The sequence below is a fragment of the Topomyia yanbarensis genome, chromosome 3, assembly GCF_030247195.1.
Source record: "Topomyia yanbarensis strain Yona2022 chromosome 3, ASM3024719v1, whole genome shotgun sequence".
Lineage (NCBI taxonomy): Eukaryota > Metazoa > Arthropoda > Insecta > Diptera > Culicidae > Topomyia > Topomyia yanbarensis.
Window position 1 is genome coordinate 355,167,210 of NC_080672.1, and position 26,348 is coordinate 355,193,557.

At 39.6% G+C, this 26,348-nt stretch overlaps 2 protein-coding genes and 2 long non-coding RNA genes across 5 annotated transcripts in view; 1 reads left to right on the plus strand and 3 right to left on the minus strand.

Moving 5' to 3' along the window:
• Positions 1 to 26,348, plus strand: part of LOC131690099 (EGFR adapter protein-like) — a 228,623-nt gene that overhangs the window by 149,801 nt on the left and 52,474 nt on the right. The window lies entirely within an intron of this gene.
• LOC131690103 (uncharacterized) lies at positions 6,541 to 7,238 on the minus strand. Of its 2 annotated transcripts, none has more exons than XR_009305510.1 (3): positions 7,006 to 7,238; positions 6,777 to 6,901; positions 6,541 to 6,593 (listed from the first exon to the last, which is right to left on the minus strand). It is a non-coding gene; the product is annotated as an uncharacterized LOC131690103 (long non-coding RNA). The 2 variants fall into 2 exon arrangements; XR_009305509.1 differs by having other exon boundaries at positions 6,777 to 6,949.
• LOC131688193 (uncharacterized) lies at positions 7,251 to 13,438 on the minus strand. The gene is made up of 2 exons (XM_058972363.1): positions 7,354 to 13,438; positions 7,251 to 7,297 (listed from the first exon to the last, which is right to left on the minus strand). The coding sequence occupies exons 1-2, from the start codon at positions 13,436 to 13,438 to the stop codon at positions 7,251 to 7,253; spliced, it is 6,132 nt and encodes a 2,043-aa protein (XP_058828346.1).
• Positions 13,713 to 14,215, minus strand: LOC131690104 (uncharacterized). The gene is made up of 3 exons (XR_009305511.1): positions 14,178 to 14,215; positions 13,949 to 14,073; positions 13,713 to 13,765 (listed from the first exon to the last, which is right to left on the minus strand). It is a non-coding gene; the product is annotated as an uncharacterized LOC131690104 (long non-coding RNA).

Below are 26,348 nucleotides of genomic sequence, written 5' to 3' on the forward strand. Positions count from 1 at the left end.
GGTGAATCGTTTTTCTTTCCGATACTTTCGTGCAGTCATATAGCTTTTCTTCGTCAAATTTCTCGTTCCATAGCGTTTGAGTACAATTTTTGTCAACTTGTAGCCGATACGTTTCTGAACCTAGAATTTTAACGTGTTGGATTGTTGAAAGTTGACCGATGATGTACAGCACTTTGTAGGGACATAATATTAAATGCACAAAAGAAAATAAATTGGTATACATATGCATGTTTTTATTCAGTTTGAATAGGCGCTCGTCGAGTTAGAGGTGGTGGTTGTAATTGGTGCCATAATAGTTATTTCTCGACAAACATATGATTACGGGTTAAAAGCCAACTGTCAAAATTCTCTTTTAAGGAAATTCCGGACAATCCGTTACTGGATAAACACAGTTCATAGCAGTTACACACTTAAAATCTATTACCTACCAGTAGGTAATTTCAATTTGCTCCGGATATACACGGAAAAAAAACTTTACCTATTTTATGTATTCAAATTGCCCATTTTCGGAAGTAATTCGAGCTGTCAAAAATGGGTATTTTTTACTACTAACAATGAGTGCTTTTTATCCATTTCACAACTATTCGATGAGGCAATGTCTATTGACATTTTGATCTTAATAATGAGTGATTAAGAATTATTTTAAGCGAGTTAACCTACAAACTAAGGTTCGTAGCGGAACCTGCAAATTATCAGCCTGCATCTGAATCCGTGCCGGAAACGGAACATTTCGGCAACGCTCATAAAACAACGGCTGTTTAGACTACTGAGGATGTTGCAAATATGCGCCAGTTCGGCATTTTTAGAGCAGCTAAAAGATCCAGCCATGAACAATATATCCAGTTGGCTGTTTTATTTTGTTAAGTAGTTAAGGAGACAATAATGATTAATGAATGTTGTTATATTTTTTTTAAATTCAGGAATAATTCTATTGGCAGTATTTTTCATTCTGGCGCGATTTTCATGAATGGGTATTTTTTACGCATTTTGTTGTAACAGTTTTGCGAAAAATAATGGGTAAAATATACCCAGGTTGACGTACAAGATCTGTATTCATTTATGGGTACAGACTCTTTACCCAGTTAATGGGTTATTCCACTTTTATTGAAAATGCGTAGTTTTCTATGCATTAATTAGTACATTATTTTATCAGTGTAGTTCGTCAGTGCTTGTCTTTCCTACCTGATAAACTGGTTTATTTATTGCCATCTTTATTGCGAGCAAAGAGAGCCATATTTATCCAGAAGAAAGCCGAAAAGAGGATTGAAAATAACGAGAAGCATGACAAATTTTTGCATATTTTTGTCTTTTCCGGTAACATGATGCTGCCATTTCTAGGGGCAGATCACTCTAGGAATGTATAACAACTTTGCATCAAATTAGAAAAAAATGCATTTAATTTCCATTTTTGCATCGACTTTGCACTCCCTCGCAGAAAAGATTGTTTAACAATCGTCCTGCGCTGATCCACTTTGCTCGATGTTTTGTTAATTGTAGGGCTGGTTTTATGTATAGGGTTTTGACGTCTTACACGCAACGCAAAATACATTACACGCAACGCAAAATGCATAATGAATTTCAATTTTGATGGAAAGAAATGCATTTAATTTCGCTGATTTTTAAAAATGCATCACAAGTGATCTGCCCCTAGTGCAATTTGCATTGCTGCGTTCTGGTCAGCAATACACGGCAATGTTAAAAAAAAACTGTACAGTGAAGATAATTTAAAATTCACTGTTTATGCCATTTAATAGTCTATGTTTTTAAAACGATTTTGAAATTCTCGATTTAGCCTAAGGGGTCACACCACTGTAGAGCACGAAAAAAGTAGGCTTTTTTCGAGATTTTTTTATTGTTCAATAAAAAGGTCAATCGACATCTTGTTGAATGTGATTTATAACATAAGTATTGAATCAAACAAAATATTTTTTTCGAGGAATTTCATCACAAGATGGCGGCTCTGCAGCTTTTTTACCTTATGCGCGTTTTTAAAAGGGGTCCACGGCCGCGATTTTTAACCAAAAACTAGTTTTTCTGATTCCCTTTGTCAATAGCGACGTACGTAGGATTTTTCGATATTTTGATTTTACGCGGAATGGCGCACTTTTGAGTGAAAAAACGTCGAAAATGTCATAAAAATTAAGCTTACATCTTTTGAAATATTTGTATCAGTTGTTGTTCTGCAACACATGAAAAATGCCATATAAAATTATTTATTTGCTTCAGGTAATTATGTCGTCCATGGAATAGAAATCTGACATTTTAGCCTGGTGGGGCTTATTATACCATCCTACCCACCTTCTCTACTAACCATGCATATGGAAGACCTCCTTTGCTGAAAATGAAGTAATCCAAATTATCAGCACGATTAACCAATCAAGCCTGAAATACCAAAAGTCCAGTAATTTTGATTAATAAAAATTACAATTAGTTACTTCCTATAGTCTGCGATCTTTCTGATAATGAATTGACCATTATAAATTTACAAATTGAACCTGATACTGGATGCAGACAGTGAATCTTCAGGACCTCGACGAAATCCGTGAACTTACGTGTTACTTGTGAAATGCTGTGAAAAACAACTGTGCAAATGTCTCAACTTTTGGTCCTAAGACAAGACATGACAATAGAGGGGGTTGTATTTGTTCCAATTTTACGTCCGAATGTTCCAGCTCCTGATTGGTTGATTCTGATTTTTTGCACCGTACGCAATGTTACTGCAGGGATACCCAAATGATGTTTGGCAGTGTTGCTATATTTATAGAAAAATAATGTAATTACTTTTGACAAATAATATTATTATCGTTAAAAGAGTAAAAATGAATAAATGAATCTAAAATTTGTCAGAAAATGGTTTCATCAAACCTTACTAAACACCCATGACATGGTAAAACGGTGCCCTTTATTAATATAATGGATTCAAGATACAAAATATTGCAGGCGTAAAATAAAAATAACAAGAATCCATTTTCATTTTAAAAAATAGCAACACTGTTCGGAAGATTTCGACAGGGTGGAAATCTGCGAAAAGAAGAATGTCGAATGAAAAACAAGAAGCCGATTGTCACGTCTTGTCTTAGGTTTGGTCCAGTAGATTTTGAGTTATAGTGTATACCGCAAAACAAGTTTTCGATGTGGCGCCTGACTGAAAAGACAAACAATCTTTGTATCGAAAATACCTGCCGATAATATTTTACACAACCCCCCTTAAGTTCCGACACGATTTAGGCGATTTTTCCGTATTCAACTTTTTGCTGTTCTATCATTAAGAATTAAATCAAAATTTGTTCTTCAGCGGAAATGCAAATCGTTCAAGATATGCTAGAAAAGTATAAATTAAGCAAGCTCCGATAATATTTAAATAACGATCAAAATGAGAATATTTGTAGCAGCTTGTTTGCCGTCGTATTTAAAAGTGTTACTTAGGCTATATGGCAAGGCTTCATTTACAATTTTTTTTTCAATCTTAGTTTTGAACTCTTTCGAAAGCAGTAAAAATATAAATAAACTTCCACTTGCTTATTGTGTTTTTGTGAGAAGATATAACTAGAAAAGGGTACAAATTGTGATTATATATTCTTTTCTTTTACTCTTGTTAATATAACTAAAAAATTGCGAGCAAATTAAACTTCACTCATTTTGATAGCCATAGGTAAACTAACAATCAATAATAATTTTCATCTCTGAATCCAATTATAAAATGTCGTTCGACGGTTTGTTTCAAAATGATTTGACTTCTGCTAACCTGCAATATAACTCATTGATGTGGCGTTTTGAAATGAGCGTGTAGCACCTTCTAGATATAGGACGATAAAGAATATTAAAAAAAATGCATTTAAAACTCGATTACACCTGTTTTTCGTACGGGATAAAACTTGCTTACTTGCCCTAATATGATATGTGTGCAACATGGGCCATAATAAAGCAAATGAAGGTCAAAAAGTTGATTCAAATTATTGAGATGTATGCAAGAGGAACACGGCGGCCTTTTACACTGATTTCGTTTGGTTTCAGGATGCAGCCATTTCTGCAATGACAGGTACTAACGTCTTAGGCCGGACTAAACTCAGGCCTAAAAGCAAAGATAGTACCGTGTGGCGGTACCAACTAATTTCAAGCTTATCGCTATTATTAGAGTAATAATAAATCAAATATATTTCTTACGAATAGTTTAAGCGCAACCAATCAACATCGAATGTTATATATTGAACCAAACCTTCTTGGTTATCAAGTTATTTCATTTGTAGTAGGCTATAGAATCCATTTAAACTTATTTGAGATGATCTGAAATATGAAGACAGAAAACCGTGACCGAACTAATATCTGAAACTAAATGTTTATAGCACAAGATCAGCTTTTAAAAATTGTAAAAACTTTTCAAATGTGTGTGGTAAAAAACCCGGACTGGTGAAGAAAAATCAAATTGTCGACCAAGCTTTCTAGTTTTATTTTGCCATCATTTTAACTTTCCTAAAGTACGTATACAAATGTAGCAATGCAGTGGTCTTAATCATATATCTGTGCTTTCCATCGATCCACGTAAAAGAAAAATCTGTGAATATAGTAACCCTGCCAAATTAGATATACCTACATTCGCCTCAAACATTGAACTCTTGCGCACAAAGCAAAATGAGTCAACGCTGATGATTATGAGTAGAGCGAAAGAGACAACTAGTACCACGACACTATGTTAACCGTGTTTGCAAGCGATTTAATGTAGGAATAACTGTGTTCGAGATTGTACATAAAAGTGTGCTGGAAACAAGCACAACACAAAAGAAAGCATAGCATAGCGTACCTCCAAAAGCAATCTAACGGACTTCTAACTCAGCTACATTGACTGTGAAAAGACACAGCGCAGTGACCTGCACCGCCTGCCGTTCAACAGGTATCTGAGCTTGTCCGGCCAAATCCGTTCTTTAAATAGTCGATGATGACGTCATCCATAGAAGCGTAGCGCGCTAGGTACACAGATCTGACGTACCGGGCTTGGAAAGCGCTATCTTCTGTGTGTAAATGCGCGATATTTTGACAGGGTTGTATATTATTTAAATTTTTATTGCCATGATATCAAAAATCTTTGGGTTTATCTATTGGAATCTATTCTTAGAAATATTTCGGGGCGATTTGCCCAAAAAAAAATTGAAAATTTATCGTGAGATAGCTGAATTATATGCGTTTAAAATTGGACCACTTTTCGTTACTTACCATTTTTGTAGAATTTGCAAAGCTCACCCCCATATCGAAAACAAAGACGTAGTCCTACGTCCAAATTTTTACCGAGGCCCCCTCTAAAATTACATTTCCTAAATTATCGCGTTTCTCTATAAAAGAACGAACACTGCGACAGGCACCCTAATATAAACCGCATCAGAACTCCATGTTTACTAGTTATAAATTTTCACGCTTTGCCCTTACAACACCACATTGGTACAAAGATGCACAAGCACATTAAATGGCACCTCCTTTTCAGACCCAGTCAGAGCTGCTTCAAATTAACTTTAATTGAACACCCGAGAGTCGCGGTCAGCAAGCGGAACAGTTTTTTTTTCTTGTTCGTATGGTTTCGTTTTTCGCAAGTAAACCAAAAACTTTACTTGTTACCACCGCACCACACCGCACTGAATGCACACAAAATTATCCATTGCACAATACCAATCAGCTTCGAAAGCATATTACTGTAATCGTCTTTTAACGAGATTTTGTTGTTAATACTGGCAAACTTTTTACTCCCCAAGAACGTTACACGGCTCAACTTTCCGACAAAAGATTTATCGGCAGGGGTAGTAGAGTGGTAAGGGAAAAGAATGTGAAACAGTTGGTACGGAAAAAGTTTGGCATGTACTACGTGTGGTACAATTTCGGACTATGTTTGGAGAGCCAAAACGAATAAAGTTAGCTGTTCTGATATTGTTTGATGTTTGCGTTCAATTTCTTGTGAATAATAATCACCGTTTATGAACAGTTAATGGCTAACGAGATAAGTGATTTGGGAAGTCTAGAAAGGCAAACAAATCGATCAATTTAAGATCTGTTAGTTGTTACGAATAACTAATGGGAGCGTGCTTGAAATTCATAAATTGGAAGACTCAGTTTGTCAATGAATGTAAAAGGATATAACTTCAACTTGTTTGTAATAGAAGTGTACTGCTTTTAAATTGGTGTAAAAATATGCCCCCGTGGGCGCTAGTCTGCCCCTACCACTGGTGGACAGTATCGTGTTCTCACAGATGGATGCTTTCGATTCAGTGAAAGTAAATGCAAATTCTGCCCATGTTCTCTGGAGGCGAATAAAACTTTCCTTCGTCATCTGCTAGTTATATTGTATATTAGGGTACCAATGAATGAATGGCAAAAAAATGATTGTCCAATCCAAACCTGCCATACACTTGTTGTTCACTATCGCGGGTGATTCGAGGAGAAAGAATAACCTCCGTTTAGCAGTATCAGCTGAAACAGCTTTTAAGCTGAAATTTATTATTGGCAATTATTGGATATAGTTCAAACATAAATTCTTGACTTACATTCAGTCTTCTATCTCCTAGAAATAGCGAAGGAACAATGATATGTTTCACTCGTCTCTGCAGCGAATTCTAGCATCAAAAATTATAAACAATATATCTATTATCAGCATGAACATAACTAGGGTATATAAATTTTAGGTTATACAATTCAATTCATTTTAGGCAACTTAGGTTTTAAATTTAGGTTTTCAATATAGGTTTTCAATTTAGGTTTTGCAAATTAAATAAATACAATATGCATGAAACACTCACATGTGGTGGTGAGCCACCCTAATGTTCGACTCAAGATACTTCGTCACAACTGCTGGTCTTCGTCACTCCTCGTAGTTGTGAGTGGAATTGCTGTTTAGAACCTATCTGCAGACTCCGATGTGGTCCTAGCAAACACAAATGCAGACAGTGTGAGAACCTTACACCACGTCCATCTACCAGCCGGTGGGAATCTATAGCCACAATTTATTTTATATAGCAATCTGCTTACCGTACGATTGATCACAATCACAACGATCCTGTTTAATCTCCGTCAGGATAACTACGTTCGCGCACCGATAAAAACTAGGGCAGATTTAATTGGGGAATTACTATAAACTACTATTGATTTCGCACTCAGCGTCTATCTACTTTGTTGGAGTATTTCCTTTGTCTGTTTCGCTCGATGACACTTGTTGTTGTTGGGTAGCCTCCGAAACTACACCACCACTCGCAGTGTTATCAGATTGGCTGTTTTCAACATTCTCCCTCCCGTGTAGTTCCGGGAATCCCAGCCTTTGCTTCTGTTTCTCGCGAATTTCCAATACGGCTAACTTCACCACTGGTCGTTTAATGATACCATCGGTTGTGCGCACTTTTGCACTCCGGACCTGACCGTCCCTGCCACGAACGATCTCCACGACGCGTCCTCGCAACCATCCGTTTCGCTTGTTTTCGTCAACTACAATAACCACATCCCCGGCTTCTATGGGCTTTACATGCTCGAACCACTTAGTTCGCCTTGTCAACGTTGGTAGATACTCCCGTACCCAGCGCTTCCAAAACTCATTCGCTAGATGCTGTGCTAGCTTCCAGCTGTCACGTAGCGCAGAGCCGTCATACACTAGCTGTGTTCTTGGTTGCACGATACCACTTGACCCGTACAACAGGAAGTGATTCGGGGTAAGCGCTTCTTGATCAGCATTGTCGAGTGGAACGTAGGTTAGCGGTCGGGAATTTACGATTGATTCTGCCTCCAGCACCACAGTCTCCAGAACCTCATCACTTGGATGACGAGAATGTTCTGAGATGCCTCCCATTGCTGCCTTCACAGAGCGCACCATGCGCTCCCAGCATCCGCCCATGTGAGGTGCGGATGGCGGATTGAAGTACCAGTTCGTGTGTGCATTGGTGAAAGTCACTGCACAGCCCTCGTGAATGGCTTTAATCTGCTCCGTTAACAAGTTGCTAGCTCCTCGGAAACAGGTTCCGTTGTCGGAGTATAAATCCGACGGAGATCCTCTGCGAGCAATAAATCTACGAATTGCCATCACACATGATTGAGTGGAGAGACTGTGTACAATCTCCAGATGTACAGCTCGCGTAGTAAGACACGTAAATAGTGCCACCCATCGCTTTACCAAACTACGACCCTGCTTCACCTGGATTGGACCGAAGTAGTCAATGCCGGTGTAACTAAATGCCCGAATATGGGGTGTCAAACGAACCCTCGGAAGCGGTGCCATCATCGGTGGTTTTGGTGTTGCCTTTCGGACTTTGCAATACAGACAGCTTCGGGCCACACGTTGTATCAGTGGGCGTAACTTTGGTATTCGAAATTGCTGACGAATCTCGTTAAATACTGTTTCCTGATTTTGGTGTTTGAAGCGTTGGTGATAATTGTCAACGAGAAGAGCTGTTAATTTGTGGTCTTTTGGCAACAGAATAGGATATTTTGCCCCGAATGAGACCGTTGGTGCAGCACCTATCCTACTGTTCATTCTTATTACACCCTCATCATCCATATACGGTGACTGCTCGTACAGGCTATACTTCTCGATGCGTCGTTTTTCCTTCTCTGGGTTCGATTTGTTGAACTCTAGCACACAGTACTCGTCGGGATATACTTCAAATTGCGCCAGCCGCCACAATAAATTTTCCGCCTGCCGCAGCTCACCGCTTGTCAGTGGCCCAGTCTGTTTTCCTTTCCGGAATAGCTTAACTGCTCTCAGCACGTACGCTGTCGTTCGTAGTAGACGATTCCAGCTCGAAAACCTGCTCACGTCGATCAGTGGTGGCGGCAATTCCTGATGATATTGAAACACGACACGCAATTCTTCTTCTGTCGTCCATTGCTTAACTGGTTGCGTAGGCCATTCGTTCTCCGGACAATAGAGAAAGTTCTCGCCAATGTACCAACGGCTGCTAAAGCTAAAACTGGGTCCGAAACCCCACTTCGTCGCATCGTCAGCCACGTTCTGCTTAGACGGAACATAACGCCACTCATCTACGGTAGATACATTCAGAATTTCGCCAACTCGAAACCCCACGTACTGGTGGTAACGGCGACTATCCGATCGAGTCCACGAGAGAACAGTTCTGGAATCAGTCCACACAAAACGTTTTTCGATAGGAAGATTCAGGGCCGTTCCTATATTCTCCATCAACCGACCACCTATCAGTCCTGCTTGCAGCTCTAGGCGGGGAATGGAGATCGACTTTAGAGGTGCCACTTTCGTCTTTGCTGCAACAAGAACACATCGAACCTTTCCCTCTTGTACGATCCGCAGATACGCGACACAAGCGTATGCCAACTCACTGGCATCGACAAACCCGTGAAGTTGGATGCCGCTATGTAGCTTACTACTCATCTTGCCGAAGAAGCAGCGCGGAACCTCCACTTCACTCAAGTTTTTCAGAAGTCGCGTCCAGTCATTCCACAGATCCAGTAGACTTTCCACAATCTTTTCATCCCAATCTGTGCCAGATCTCCAGATATGTTGCATGAGAATCTTGCCGTGGACGATGAAATGGGCTATAAACCCGTATGGATCAAACAGCGACATAACGAGCCTTAAAACCTGTCGTTTCGTTGGAATGACATCTTCTGCCAGTAGAACAACAAGATCGTCCTTCAAAGTTGTGTCAAATGTGAAAACATCTAATGCGGGTCTCCATACCATACCTAGAACGCGCTCCGAATCCGAAATCTTCTCTAGGATCATCGATTTCTTCTGCACATCCTTGGTCTCGCCTAGACGTCGCAGAACCTCCGACGAATTGGACGAGAAGTTCCTTATTTCGAAACCACCTTGCGCATGAACGTGTTTTACATCTTCTACTATCTGAACCGCTTCGTCAATCGTGTCTACGCTATCCAAGTAGTCATCAACGTAATGGGCCTTGAGAATCGCTTCGACAGCCCTTGGAAAAAGGGGTTCGAAATCCTGTGCATTCATGTTCTTCACATATTGTGCGGAGCACGGTGAGCACGTCGCACCAAACGTTGCCACGTCCATTACGAAGACCGTCGGTACCTGATCAGGCTGCTTTCGATAGACAAATCTCTGTGAATGCTTATCCCGCGAGATGATCCTAATTTGGTGGAACATTTCTTTGATGTCCCCACAAATTGCAACTGGTCTCTGACGAAACTGCAGCAGAACTGCGAATAGTGACGTGAGCATATCTGGCCCCTTCAGGAGCATATCGTTTAGCGAAACACCGTTTACACGTGCTGCAGCATCCCAGATCAGGCGAATCTTTTCGGGTTTTTTTGGGTTTCTCACAACTCCGAGTGGCAGGTACCACACGCGATCAAGATTCGTCGACTCCTCCTCTTCTTGTGTGATTCGATGGGCATACCCTTTCGACTCGTACTCTACGATCAGTGCGTTCACTCGCTCACGAAGAGCTGGTTCCCTGGCGAGCCGCTTCTCCAACGATTGCATTCTGCGCAGGGCAAGTGGATAGCTATTTGGAAACGACGGCTGGTCATATTTCCACAGAAGCCCGGTTTCGAAACCTTTACCAACTCTTCGTGTTGTGTTCTCTAGGATTTGGCGTGCTCGTTTGTCGTCTTCTGATTCTAAAGGTGTAGCCACCGCCGCCTCCTCGACACAGTAATACTGCTTCATCAGCTCGTGCAGCTCTTGGTTTCCGATCTCCTCTGAGTGGACATGCAACCGCTTAACAGAACTGCTACCATCGACCTGCTTACCGTAAACGCACCAACCTAGTCGCGTCTTTGCTGCCACTGGTTCGTTGGGTTTTCCTTCTCGTACCCTCAATGTAGTAAGCATTTGCGCGTGTTCGATGCCAATGATTATCCTCGGTATCGCGTCAGAGTAGCTGTCCAGTGGAAGACCTCTAAGGTGTGGATAAATCTTTTGAAGCTCGGTATAGTTGAATGATTGACCTTGAAGCTTCAACTTCTGTACCGTGCGGACATTGCTCAATTGAAATTTGTTCTTTAGTCCAGTTCCGGAGATGGCAACTGAAATTCGTTGAGAACCCTTTTCTTCTCGAGATATATTTCCTGTCCATGCAAGACAAAGAGACTCCTCTGGGCCGTTGATGTCCAACTCCGCTGCAAGACCGGCTTCCATCAGTGTAGACTCACATCCATCGTCTAAAAATGCAAACGTCTCCACTTGCTTTCCATTCCCCTCGAGCGATACAGGTAGATAGCGAAAGAGAGATAAATTGGTCCCAGAATGATGATTCTGCCGCGCGATGTTTTCACCGGCCGTTGGATGATTAGTGACTGACTCCATCACCGCTCGGGAATGTAGCAAACCATGATGTCGGAACCGGCAACCATCTACTCCGCACTCTTTTCCTGAACGACATGGCCACTTTCGATGCGGAATCAGACACGTTCTGCAGAGTCCTTTGGACCGAATCGCCTTCCACCTCCCGTCAATATCTAAACTCTTAAACTGAGGACATCGCGCTACTTCATGAGTATCGTCCGAACAGTAGGCGCATAATCTCTTCAACAATAGTGAATCACCTAAATGTGTTGGCTTGTTCGCCGTCATTGCTGCTGATTGAGGACCCTCTGCTTCTGCGTGAGCGTACAGCTTCTGTTGCTCTCGTACTGCGTTGACATGCTTGTTAGAATTATCTCCAGGGACCGTTACATCTGTCGCTGTCTTCACCAACTCCGACATGAAATCACCGAAAGTTGCCAAGTTCACGTCCAAAATTGTGCGCTTGTACCAGGACCATTGCATTCGCATTTGTGGCGGAAGCTTCTCAACCAACTCATGCACCAACATTGGATTGCGCAAGTGTTCCACCAGATCTGCTACGAACATGTGATCGACAAGATTGCGTACGGCCAACCCGTAGGTTATAATAGATTGCAAATTTTCAGCCTTTGGCGATGGAACGCTTCGCAATTTCTGCAGTAGGGAGTGAATTAATATTTCTGGTCGTCCATACAGCATCTGTAGTGTCTCCATCACGTGCGGCACCGATTGAGGCAACAGCAGACGACTTTTCACTGATTCAAGTGCTTGTCCCTTTAAGCAGCGTTGTAATCTGGAAAGATTCTCCACGTCGGTATACCCACAAGCCATCGTTGAACTTTGAAACGAACTGAGAAACATTGGCCAATCTTGTGGGTCACCGGAGAATGTAGGCAAATCACGTTGCATCACATGTCGCGCCGCTATTTGCTCACCGGAAGGTACGTGGTGTAAGGGCATGTGTAACTGCTGCATATTGGATGGCACTTGATAATGCGATCCAGCCATCTGCTGCTGTTCCGAATCACCCACATTTGTAGTAGCAACCACGGGATTCAGATTTCCGTACAGTCGGGGAACGTGTTGTGTTTGTCCAAAGACTCCTGTCATTGTTACTGGAACGGAAGCGGCAGATACCACTGAAACAGGTTGACGCTGAATAGGGCAATGCATGCCCGTTGTGGGTTGCGAACTCGTTTGCACTGTGCTTGATACACACCCGAAAGGACCAGTTTCCCCGGAATTGTTGACCGGAGGTATTGGTGCTCCCCAGATACTTCCATATCTAGAGACCAACGGTTTGGAAGTACCAGCAGCATGGATCGTAAGCTGACTGCCACAGTTCCCGGTTGAATAGGGAACCACCGATGCAGCACCAAAGCCCCAGGGATAAGTATTTGTATGCGAGACTTTTGTTGCGTTTGAATACAATTCACAAGTCGTCGGAATGCCGGACGAAGATTTTATTACTACCCCAGGATAGTGCCCACCCCAATTAGCATACGACGTACTAGTTACCGCTTGGTGTGACACATTCGTTAGAGGGACCGATGAATTATTGTTAGCAGCATTTGTCGTAGCATGCGGTGTCGACGTCGATTTGGGAACGATAATGTTCGTTGCCGCATTCTTGTTAAGAAGGCTATCGGCACCCGACTGCTGGCCCGAAGTAGGAGGAAACGTAGCTGTTGCTATAGCAGATATTGGCATAGTTAACGGTGCTCCTTGTTCAAATGGCTGTGGCTTCTCAGCTAGCGGCATTTCACCTCCACCGAGCCACGACTGAACCATCTTTCGGCTAGCCCTACTGCTGATCTCGCTTCTATTGCTCCCGTTCCTATCTTCTAACGATTGCAGCAGCTCATGTTTTTGCTTGAGCAGCTTAGCATCTTCCTCTGCTCTCTTCTTCTGTACTTCTTCTTCCTTCCGACGAAATTCATCCTCCTTTTCCCGATTCCTTTTCAGCAACGCTTGTTGTTCTTCGAGCAGCTTTAGTGCCAACTCAGCCCGTCGCGCATTGACGCTGCTTGACGTCATCGTGGTTTTTCGGCTAGTATTACTGGCAACCTCGGTCACCTCATCATTAAAACATTGCTCGCAGCGCCAGCTTTTGTTTGGATCCGTGTTCTCACTCGTGATACCAGCACAATCGACGTGAAACCACACATCGCACATGTCACATCCAATCATTTGGCTCACCAAGCCATCTGTGCGGCATTTTCCACACGCGCGGGCAGAGTTCATATTGTTGCTTACTTCGCACACTTTCCACTTGCTTACTACGCAGTGCTCGATTCAACTGTGAATCTTAAAAGTTTGTTCACTATCGCGGGTGATTCGAGGAGAAAGAATAACCTCCGTTTAGCAGTATCAGCTGAAACAGCTTTTAAGCTGAAATTTATTATTGGCAATTATTGGATATAGTTCAAACATAAATTCTTGACTTACATTCAGTCTTCTATCTCCTAGAAATAGCGAAGGAACAATGATATGTTTCACTCGTCTCTGCAGCGAATTCTAGCATCAAAAATTATAAACAATATATCTATTATCAGCATGAACATAACTAGGGTATATAAATTTTAGGTTATACAATTCAATTCATTTTAGGCAACTTAGGTTTTAAATTTAGGTTTTCAATATAGGTTTTCAATTTAGGTTTTGCAAATTAAATAAATACAATATGCATGAAACACTCACATGTGGTGGTGAGCCACCCTAATGTTCGACTCAAGATACTTCGTCACAACTGCTGGTCTTCGTCACTCCTCGTAGTTGTGAGTGGAATTGCTGTTTAGAACCTATCTGCAGACTCCGATGTGGTCCTAGCAAACACAAATGCAGACAGTGTGAGAACCTTACACCACGTCCATCTACCAGCCGGTGGGAATCTATAGCCACAATTTATTTTATATAGCAATCTGCTTACCGTACGATTGATCACAATCACAACGATCCTGTTTAATCTCCGTCAAGATAACTACGTTCGCGCACCGATAAAAACTAGGGCAGATTTAATTGGGGAATTACTATAAACTACTATTGATTTCGCACTCAGCGTCTATCTACTTTGTTGGAGTATTTCCTTTGTCTGTTTCGCTCGATGACACTTGTTGTTGTTGGGTAGCCTCCGAAACTACACCACCACTCGCAGTGTTATCAGATTGGCTGTTTTCAACACTTGTAAATAAAATATTTAATGCTTTCAAAAACAATGTCCCCAAAATTGAGTATAGTCGGACATGTTTAGGGGTTTCATTTTTTCGCATAATTAACAGATATTAAAAATCTCCCAGCATGAAATACATATCTTAAATCTCACAAAAAAAATTATACAGAAACTTTCTGAAGCTTGAGAGTGTCAAATTCAATATTTCACACTAAAAAAATCAAAGGTTTCCACTATGGAGATAAATGGTTGTTTTGAAAAATTCAACATTGCCATCTTTACTGACACCCTAGTAAACAGTACGTAGTACATAAAGACGAAATGTTTAAAAATGCACCATCGTCAACCTTGGGGAATCAGAATGAGGAATGGAGCAAACGAGACATCAACACAATGTCATGAGCTATACAGTAGTCCTATTGTGTGACTGAACAGAATAGCCAGCAATAACAACCACGAGACAGTTATAACGACGTGACAACAAGCTGGATTACTAAATACCTGTGTCCTAGAATCTCTGAATACGGCATGACAGGGAAAGTCTTCTGATTTGGGACGGGGGTCCAAGTTGGCTGTTTGTTTGTTATGTGCTGAGTCGTAGGCAAATATGCAGCATGCCATGGACGAAACAACTGCAAAGATGCGTCTGTCGTACATTGTGCTCAACTTAATTGTAGTGACAGTTGGCGAAAGTGTTAGAATACATTTCCTTACTCATTCAGGAGGAATTTTGAGATTAGCAAATAACGTGCATAGGTTTGTGCATTACGTTCCGGATGTACTTTTAGCACCTTAAAGCTTTGCTTTGTGTACTGGTACTCAACTTATAGTATATTATCTTCACTGGCGGCTCCAGGGAAGGGCATGTGCCCCCTCCTAGAATTATATTTCAGCATTAATTAGAACTTATAATTGCGTAGGGCCAAGAAGTAAGTTATTATTAGTCCTTAAAAGTGAAAATAGACGCTTTTGAAGGCATTCATTCAAGTACACCTGCCCATCGACCGTTCCGGTTTGACAAGTGACGTCCCGCAAGCACAAAAAGTTTGATTGCTGATAAGAAACACGGCGAATTCGAAACCTGGGGTGACATTCCCCATCTCAAAACGAAAGGTTTATTGTATGCAAACTTGCGTTGCGTTGCGTTGCTTTGCGTTGCGTTGCGTTGCGTTGTGACGATGATTTTGGCGGATTGCACACTGACTTCATCATGTTTGACTGCTGATTATCTAATAAGAGTTGCTTAGGAAATGGTAAGTAGGAATTCACACCAATCCGACCCACATTAAAACCTCAAAAGCATGATAGCCATCATTGCCGGCCGCCCCCATCTCCATCGTTCACGGGGAAGGATAAAGGATAAGGTAGACAGGAAGTGTTGATGCTCCACCTACTTAACGGAAGGACGACGATTCATCAGACTCTTCCATAGGTGTCGCGGAGTTGGTAGTTTGGAAGGGTATCAGGTCTAGGATTCGCTTCAAGCAAGCGATGCGACCTGTAAAGCATATTTTATTAGGTAGTTGTTTAGTTAGTCTTTGAGTGCACGATCACTCGAAAAAGAGATCTTGTTTAGTTTTTGGTTCTTTTTAAACTCTGGGCAGCCGGCTACCGAGAGTATACTATGTTTCCTAAACAAAAGCAATTTGAACTCCACTCGGCCGACAGTGGGAGTATTGCCTAGAAAAGCTAATCTTATCTGCGTAATGGGCCAGATCACTATTTATTGCAACAGTATTTGGACAGAATTCGCTACTTCTTCTCTACGATATATTTATTGGCTTGAAAACTACCGATACAGGCAAAAATAGCGCGAGATGTTATAAATCAAGGAAAGTATTTCTTATTTTCCATATCAGATTGTTTGTGGAATACAAGTATACGAGCGATAATAACGAACACTGAAGGGAAATATAAAGGATTGTTAACCTGATGCACGGGCTTGTTAGCAATAACGGAGCTTGAAATTAGATTCATAAAAACAGACGCGGCGAATTTTCAATACGTATTGACCCGTGATCATACATACTAGTCAGATTATTCGTATTGGGGCTAATTTCCGATCAACTATTCATTTTTACGGCAATGTTTTCTCGACTAGATCTGTTCGCACCCTCTCATTCTGCTACTATCGGCAGAAGGCTGATAGTACCCAGCCGTCGCCGGTCTAAGGACCAAATGTCATCAATAGACTTAGACTCGCGTGGAGGCATGAGATAGGAAACTTGTGAGAATTTTGTTATCCCACCGTTTGACGACCAGGTTTATTGTATGCAAACTTGTACGAAAAAGTCGTACGTTTCAACCAGGTTGCATGGTTTCTACTACACCGAGCAAAAAGCATCTGAGAATTTCATAAGTTTCGGCAAATGAACCAGCCTTCTGACGATGCTATCAAACGCTTTAGAATGTAATAGGCAGGCTTATGAATTCATTTATCTTTATTCATACACACCATAGACGTACAAATAATGAATTTCATGAAACAGTCTTATGACTTCGCTCCAATATATGCGTTTAAGAATTTCATAAGTTTTTCTCATGAAACCCATATGAGATCTGTTATTGATTCTATAAAATTATATTTTGTTTTTCATAAACGTCACTTTTGTGAAAATTTCATAATTGTTTCTTATGAATTCAGTACTGGCCTGGACGGCCAGCCAGGAGCTAATAGTTTCAGGCCAACACTTTTCGGTTACCGCTATTTGAAACAAAAGAAGTGAGATTTTTAGTCAAATTACAACAAAATTTTGACAACATTTGAGGTTTTATTGCACTCTTGAAGCCCTTCTTAAAACTTAGAATACACTTGTAGTGTGCTATAGAACTATAAATGCTACTTGGGCTGCCTACTAGGGCTAAAGAAACAAAGTACACTATGACTAATAGACACGAACGTTAAGCTAATAACCTATCCTGATAAATGAAATAGACGAATTTCGCGCCAACTCGAACAAATGTTGGCAGCCCCCTCTCAGATTGTAATGAAGCTTTCTGTACATGAAGACTTTGTCACAAAAAGCCACATTGCAAACTTTGTTTTTCCAAAAATTATATAGACTGTTTTTTAAAAAGGGTCAAACTTTTTTTATCAATTTTTTGCCTTTATCAATAGAAAGGTATTGCAATTGCTCTGAAAACCGACTTTTTAACGGAGGTCCGGAGGGCCGAGTGACATATACCATTCGATTCAGTTCGTCGAGTTCGGCAAATGTCTGTGCGTGTGTATGTATGTGTGTGTATGTATGTGCGTCTGTGTGTGTATGTGACCAAAAATGTCACTCATTTTTCTCAGAGATGGCTGAACCGATTTTAACAAACTTAGTCTCAAATTAAAGGTACAACGTTCCCATAGGCTGCTTTCTTGAATTTCTAATGGATCCGATTTCCGGTTCCGGAATTACAGGGTGATGAGTACGATCACGCAGATATTGTCGATTTGAACAAATTCTGCAACGAATGTATAAAGGCGAATTTTTTTCAAAAATGGGGGCACATCTGCTTGGATTTTTAGTACTAGGTCACTAACAGCCATTCAAAGTCTCTTTGGCAACATCGGTTCCGGAAGCCCCGACGGAAGTATCCAAATTCAGAATAGCAGTCGCATCGGTTTCTCAAAGATGGCTTTGCTGATTCAACCAAACTAAGTCACAAATGAATGGTGTTGCGCCCCCGTAAATGGCTATTAAATTTTATCCCGATTCCAACTTCCAGTTCCGGAGTTACGGGTTGTGGCGTGCGCTCACATAGCAAATTCTGATTCAAACCGATACTCCGATGAAAGCAAAAAAGGTAAAAAATTCGCTAAAATGTCTCTCAATCAACTTAAATTTGCAGTTCTAGGTCACAGACGGCCATCCGAACTTTCGTTTACTACATTGACCACCATAGACGGTTCCGGAAGTGCCCGGGAAAAGCGGTCATCTTTCAAAATTAACGAACTCACATCAGTTTCTCGGAAATGGTTGGGCCGATTTTCACAAACTTAGTCCCAAATGATAGTTACATTATCCCCACAGATGGGAGTCGCTTATATGGTTCAGGAAATATAGACTAAAGCTTCCGGCCACATATGATATTCCCATATAAGCCGGAACTAAAAATTTTTTTGCAGGGGGGGTGGGGGTGTTGCAGCGAATGAAATTTCAGAAATCGAGTTCATATTTTTGATCCCAAACATCTTTAAAATGCACGAAACGTCGAGATTTTGTGCCACCTCGAATTTTTTTTTGAAATCGACTTTTTGGGACTTTTTTTCAGTTCAATATTACCGTGGCGTTTTTTTCTTTTAAAAATGTTAGAACTCGAATAATGATTTCTTTTCTTGTATATGGTTGTCATGTCATGTATAATAAAAATGTAATATATACATTTGAAAGCTTTTCATGAATATAAACAACGCAAAAATTCTTGTGTTCATGATTGAGAAAGGCACAATTGCACCGCTAGGTGGATTAAAACAGGTTTTTAAAATGTTTTTTGGTTGCCTTCTTTGCTTCCGTGCGCGTGGAACCAAGATTCACTCTGAAGAGCCTCTTTATTTCTACTCTTAGAGGTGTGCAACCATGGAGTAGAATGCATGTATGGGAGCAACACACATCGGAGTGAAGAGGATTATTGGGAAAGAGAAAAGCGGTGATTCGCATGCAAAGTGCGAAGAGCGTTTTTTATTCTTCTCTTTATTTGCTCTGAGGTACATTACATCCCTGTGTACAACAATTTTGTATCCAATTGCGTAGTATATACATTGTGCAATTACTAAAAATAACGGAAATGATGGATTTTATGAAAATAGTAATTATCTGATCCATGATTGGTCGGTACAATTCGATCAAGCAGCGAGCGTTGTTAGGACTGCCTCTTTGTCATCGAGTGAACAGCGACAGGGATAAAAAGGGAACAAAGAAAAAACCGTTAGTTTGTGTTCTGACATAGTAAGCGTAGAAACTGCTGCGTTTCGTGTCAGCTCGCATTCTTCGGTGGTAGGTAATATTTCCCGTAACTGCCGACAGGCGCTGAGTTTCATGCATAGACAGAAGATACAATGATGACACACAACAGAAACAGCAGAAGGCTCTTTCTTTTGGAGTTGAATAAATGGATTGGTGGTGGGGTGGTTTTGTGCGAGAGAACCGCGCTCTCTTGCTCTTTCAAATATATGTGGCGTCAAGTGCGTTTACAGATAAATTTATCAAGGTGCGGTGCGCGTTCCAGAGTGCACTGCGATTTATAGACTTATCCTGCTGCGTTGGTATTGTGCCGTTTTGACGTTTGAATTGGGAGGAAAACAAATCGCTTACGCGGCGAATTGGGAGGAAAACAGACCGCTTCTCGGTTGTTTCGTTGTGTAATCGAGATGGTGTTGGTTTAATGGATGCTGATATTATGATTTTCAGTTGATGATTTGATACGAGCTACTTCCTAAAGCTTATTTATTAGTTTATGGGGCTTTTGAACACTACTCGGGGAAACATAAAATACTCGGCTCTTGGGGCAAGCTGGGGAAAAATTTTACGTATCATGAATATTTAACCCATTATATCCTAGAGTATGGAATTTCATACGCAGAACTATTAATCGTCTAACGCGTATTTACTGTAGAATTTCGACATCTATCTACTTTATTATTGCACTAATGGGAACATTACATCTCGTATTTATTTGTGAAACAATACAATTGCATTTTTTCCTTTTTCCTTTATATTTTTGTACTGACTACAGTTTGGGGCAAATGGCATTACATTTAATTTAATTTTATTGTTAAAATGAACACTAACAATTTCGTTATGTGACAAAATGTTGCCATAGGTGTAAAACAACTATGTTGTATATCAGTAAATCTGAAGAAATATGTGAGGCAACTTAAAATTTGTTTTTTTTAAGCGTATAAAATTGTTTTCATGAGGTATTTTCATTTTTAAAACCATTTTAGGCGATGATTTTGTGTTTCCTATAATCTTTGATACATTTTTTGATGGAATTGAATATATCACTGCATTAGGCTCACTTAAGAAAACCCTGATTTATAATGGATTACAGTCAAATAACGATCCAAAAAACAGATTAATTGTATAACATTCAACGATGCATGACGGGATTTTTACATCTAAGATTGGCTTGGTTTATGTACGGCTAGATGAAGCAATGTGCACTATACTTATTTTGTTTGCGAATATCGCGGCTCTACAAGTGAAAAACTCTATTAAAAGTAATGTCCTGCATTGCATTCGTTGTCGATTATCATACATCGTCGCTGTTGTGCTATCTTACGACAAACGCCATTTTGGGGTAAACTGAGTTAGACATGCCACATTACTTGTCTAAAAAATCTCTACAAACTGGCGTTTACAGAATTTTGACATTCTGCTTGGTTACTGAGATATAGCGAGAAACGTGCTGAGAAATTTTTAATTTTTTGCTTCAAATGACTGAGTCTGGGGATTGGCTCTAATTATCTTTATGTATGAGATGTTTTTATATGTAAAACTATCTGATAAACACAATGGAATAATCATTTTCGAAACAAAAATGCACGAACTGTAAGAAAAATGCAATTTAAGTTTTAATCTGGAAATATAGCATATTTGGCAACACTGTAACCAAAAATAGCTATTTTTTCTAGATTCCCTGACCCATTTACTTCAAAATGCATCTCACCGATTGTTTATAGATCAAATGAAGCCAAAGATATGAATAAAAGTTAATAATTGATGATTTTTTTCTATGGAAAATTTTCCATGCACGGTTATGACATGCCATACAAATTTGGCATTAATACACACTATGACACGTGTGAGACCGACTTTTGTTTACATTTTTAAAGAAAACTCGCAATGTAGTTAACCGATTTTCGTAATATTTGAGAGATTAATGCAGAATAGATAGAAGCATCATTTGTCTTCTTTGAATTTTTTATACCATTTATAAGTTTCAAGATATTCAATCTCAAACTTTAAAAATCGTTTTTCTCGAAATGTACAAAATGGCGCTTGTCATAAGATAGCACAACAGCGACGACATGACAATTGCACGGTTATTGCGAAAATTACACTCTAAGAAACTTGCTTGGTTAAGGTTTGAGCATATTATTATTTAGGAAAAGATGGGGTACGCCCCAAAGGAAATATGATCGTAGCTTAGCTATAGAACATTTATTGGGAGAATTTAATAAAAATATCATTCAACCAACATTTTCCCCTGTAATCGCAATCATAACGTTGTGCTAAATGTTCAAAAACATGTAAAGGTTTTACTAAAATAAGTTATTTCGGTATTTCTAATGGAAATAGCGGAATAACGGTACAAGTATATCCGATTCTCTGCTGTTGCCGAATGAATTGTTTCACTCTCAATAAAATGCTCTTTTCGTGCTTACCATATGAGGATAAATATGCTAGAATATTTTAGAAATCGATGTACGTGTGCTGATATTTCGGTGTTTACATTAAAAATAACGAAATAACTGGTTTTAATGCAACCATAGTCAAAATTGTAGCATTCGCCTGAACAGCCTAAAGTATACTCTACATCACTCCGGTTATGTTTCTGGCATCACTCATCGATCCTTTTTATCTTAGTATTGTTATCTCCATGACAGTCTAAAGGGACGAAAACTTTCTTAGCAACAAATTCGCACGAATCGATGGAAAGCGCAACGAAAGTTTATTATTTATGTTACATCAATTTATTGATTCCACGTGATTCATTCTCACTCGACCTATCCCACTTTGATTCTACTAATTCATAGGTACTGTAAAGCCTATTTATGAATAAATACACTGTTACTCAAAAAACCGTTACCAAAATACGCATCTAAGTCTATATATAAAATTATATTCGATTCTTGTTTTTTTTGTTTCGTTATATGGTTAAGACCGCTGCGTTGGCCACATTTATATGCGTACTTTAAGAAAATTACAACACAAATTGTAACTGCATTATCTAAAACATGATTTTTCAGCATCGGTCTGGTTTTTCACCGCACACAATCGAAAAGCTTTTACAATTTTTTCAAAGCTGAGAATGTCCCATAAAGATTAAAAACAGTTCCAGATATTAGTTCGGTTTTCGATTGCAGTTTTCTGTCTGCTTTCTACAGATCTTCTTCAATAAATTTAATCGGATTCGATCGCCCATTATAAATAAAATAACCTGATGAGTAATTGCACCTATTGCAATCCTACGTCTACAGTTCGCACAAGCCCATAGAGCTATCTCTTGTATTTTTTTTAACAAATCGCGGCCAGGCTAGTGCAAATCGTACTGAATATATAATAGACATTTCCTCCATTATATGAAACATATCCAGCCACTGAATCGTAGCTTGGGCAAATGAGAAAGGCACAATTGCACCACTAGGTGGATTAAAACAGGTCTTTAATAGTTCTAAGTAATCCACGTGGACTGTGATTTGATAAATTTGAAAATAATTTTTAGATTTTTTTGCTATTAGAAGTCAATGTTGACCCTGCAGGTAACCCCAGTATTAGCTGGCGTTCAAAAAGGGGTAACCCCACATTGTGCTTTATGGATATTCAAGTTTTCTCGTTCGTCTCCCGAGGTTTTAAGAAAAAGTAATTTATCGATTCGCCGTGTGTAAATGTTATATTGTAGCTCACATATCAGAGAACTCGATATTATACTGTTTTTAGTTGGATTACGTTGTACCTTGACGTTTCGGTCCAAACAGTCGTTCCTGAAGGTGAGTGCCGCTCACATACTTGCTATGTATGTCTATTTTCTATCTAATATATATTTCTTACACAATTGTATGTTGTTGAGCTAAATTTTTCGAAAATTTCAGTGAAAGCGTCATTGCGACAAAATTTCAGTGAAAGCGACATTGAAAGTTGACCGAGCTATAAGGGACCCCGAGAAAAACGGTACATTTTGATTGGAAAATTAAAAAAAGTGGAATCAATTATTATCTTTCGTGATAGTCTTATGGTATCTTCGAAAATGGCACCTAGCGCTTTATTTGATTGCATCATACTTTAGTCACTAGGGCAGCGCTGTTATCAACTTTTTTTAAAGCTAGATAGAAACGTGGTTTCTTCGAGAGGATATGTCGGTCTGCCATGATATTGATGAGACGAAGTCGAAATGCTAAATCGTCGGCTTATTAGAGATGGGTGCAAATATTTCTTCTTAGATAGACATATGGCAAAGTTTTATTAAATTCCAAGAACAATCTACGAAAATGAATAAATTATTCAGCTATATATCATATATTTATTAATGTGATTACCAATTACCGCAATCAAACAAACCCATTAATTTCCTGAACATTTCTTCTTTTCGACCACAATTATCCGTCCCCTGCGTCAATAACATATTAATATCCATCACTCCTCGCATTATTCGGAATTCCTCGAGTGATGGTTGACTCCATCACATCGAATAGCGATGGAACGCGGTAGCATTGCCATTCCTTATTTCTTTATGCAGCCGTCACGTTTGTCGGGGTATCATCATTATCATCTGTCTTGACAAATATATGCGATGCTCACCTCCTTCTATTCATGTCGATGGTTCCAACGTCATCTAAGTGGCGAATAAGAAATGAGGTGAAATTTACCTTTTTTGTGATTTATCCCAATTCGATCACAATGTGATGAAAAGAGATTTGGAGGAATATTGAATGTTATCAGGAACCGGAATCCCAAAAATTTCAGCGATATTCGAAATAGTTTTAGATTATAGAGGTCTTTAACCGAAGATCATCTTTTTTCGGTAAAGAAAATTTGATAACCCTACCTTAGGGGTTGGGAACCGACCCAGGTGAGCTGCGTTCAAGGCAATCACAATATATCCGCTTTCATATCCCATAAACTGCGAGAAAGGATTAATTGTGCAAAATTTCAATTGAAATTCTTGAAATGAACACAAGCTGAACTATTCGATTCGAGAACTGACGCAGTTGACGTATAAACAATCGAACATAGCTATCAAACGAAGCATGAACGATATTTAATACCATTTCTGAGCGAGCACACATTCTCTTCAACTATTTCCTCTTTGCCATCCAATTCATTATTTCTGACAGATACAGTAAATGAATCTTTTTTACGAACTGGGTGAGATGACGCTGGTACACTCCAGTGTATATATAGCAACAGGTTGTGCTATTTTCCGGAAGTGCTATAAAAAGGATTAACCTTCCGATTCCTATGGCGCGTGTAACGCCAGATGGCACACTGCTTAGTGAATGGTGTTCGCATGTAACCGTTTGAACCGAGACCATAAATCACCATTTGTTCCAAGAAAGAATTCCAGCTCATCATCAATCTTTTCCACTTAAGCTATTACGGTTGCATCAGTATAGGATTTCCCGGGGCAGCTACTTCCCTACCGCCCCACATCCTTGGATGTGTGTAGGGGGAGACCGGGGTGTTTTCAGTTTTCATTGTTTATCGCTTTGATTTAGGTAGATTTTGCAAAATAGAATACCTGGCATGTAGGGGCAGACTGTTGGCAACATCTCTGAATTTTATTAGAATGATTGATGCATTGTTTCCATTTTTAGAGACAAAAACATGTGACGCGGATGTATAAATACGCCAAAAAATAAGCAATCAAATGAAGTTTCAATGACTTCAGGGGTCCTTTTGGACGTGCTGAATGTCTTTTTAAGAAAACTGTATATTATTCGACATTTGCTATTATATTTCTGTCTCAATACCCCAGTATTTTGACTTAGATGCGCACTTTATATTCAAAAGCAAATTTTCGAATTTTTTCAGTCGATTGGCCAAAATAAATATCTCCTGCATTGACGAAATACACAAGAAAAAGGTTTTCTTACTTTGGAGCGGATTCCAGAAAAAAAAATTCATGACTATTTTTGCACCGTAAATAGTACCGCCAACTTACCCCAACCGCATATTTTTTAAAAAACTAAACTTTTAAAATAACTTTTGTTCGTGGATAAGTGTAATATCTGTACGGATACTGAAAGCTCTTTCCATGCACTTTCACAAAATACAATCATCATTTGAAAATCATCCTATATAACACAAAGTGGTTAAAATTTAGAAAATTTACTTAGAATGCTCGAAAGCACAATATCACCCACAACTTCTACAAAACAAAATGTTTTGCAGCAAAAACACATTGGATAATGGGTTTCACACAACTTAAGGCATACATCAAAAGGCAGCGCTATATGTCTAATAGAAACGGAGGAAAAGGGATTCCGCCAACATACCCCAACCACCAACTAGCCCCGGTCTCCCCTACATATAACAGTCTTGTACATAGTTACCGAAAAGTGAAATCTGATTTTCAATTCTCATGTTGGTGTTTACTCAGCATTACCGTCTTTACGCATGGGGACAGTGGGACCGGGCCAGAGGCCCCGAGATTTTGGGAGCCCCGCAATGAGGATAAGCATTAAATCATACTAGCTACTTGCTCTATGAAAACTGTTTGTGTTAAAAAAAATAATTATATGAGCATTCGTGGAACAGATTACAAGCACTGATGTCACTTTTGGTTAAATCGGATTAAGGGAAGTACTCTATTTAAAGCCTCGGAAAAGGGTGATTTTTTGGAAGAATTTTTGAACAAGGAAACAATGCGACAGCAACTTGCGTTTATTAAGATACTTGTCTGAACTTTACTATTTGATATTGAATACATATTTTTTTTCAAAATAGCGGCTGTGGCAGCCATCTTCTGAAACTGGGTTGTTAATTCGATGTCATTATAATGTATCGACGTTACACGTTAGCGATAATGCATCGTCATTGGAAACACCGTTGACGATAATGTATCGTCGTATTCATATTGCAAATATAGTTGAACGAAAATGGTAAAAAAAAAATCCACGAGCTAAATTCCACGTGCGAAATTCCACGCGCGAGATTCCATGTGCGAAATGCCATGTGCAAAATTCCATGCGCGAAAATCCACGTGCGAAATTCCAGT

Coding starts and splice junctions, on each gene's coding strand:
- LOC131688193 (XM_058972363.1), bottom strand. CDS start 13,438: ATGATTGGATGTGACATGTGCGATGTGTGGTTTCACGTCGATTGTGCT. Junction 7,298..7,353: donor AAAAGTGCGCACAACCGATG/GTATCATTAAAC, acceptor CGCGAGAAACAG/AAGCAAAGGCTGGGATTCCC.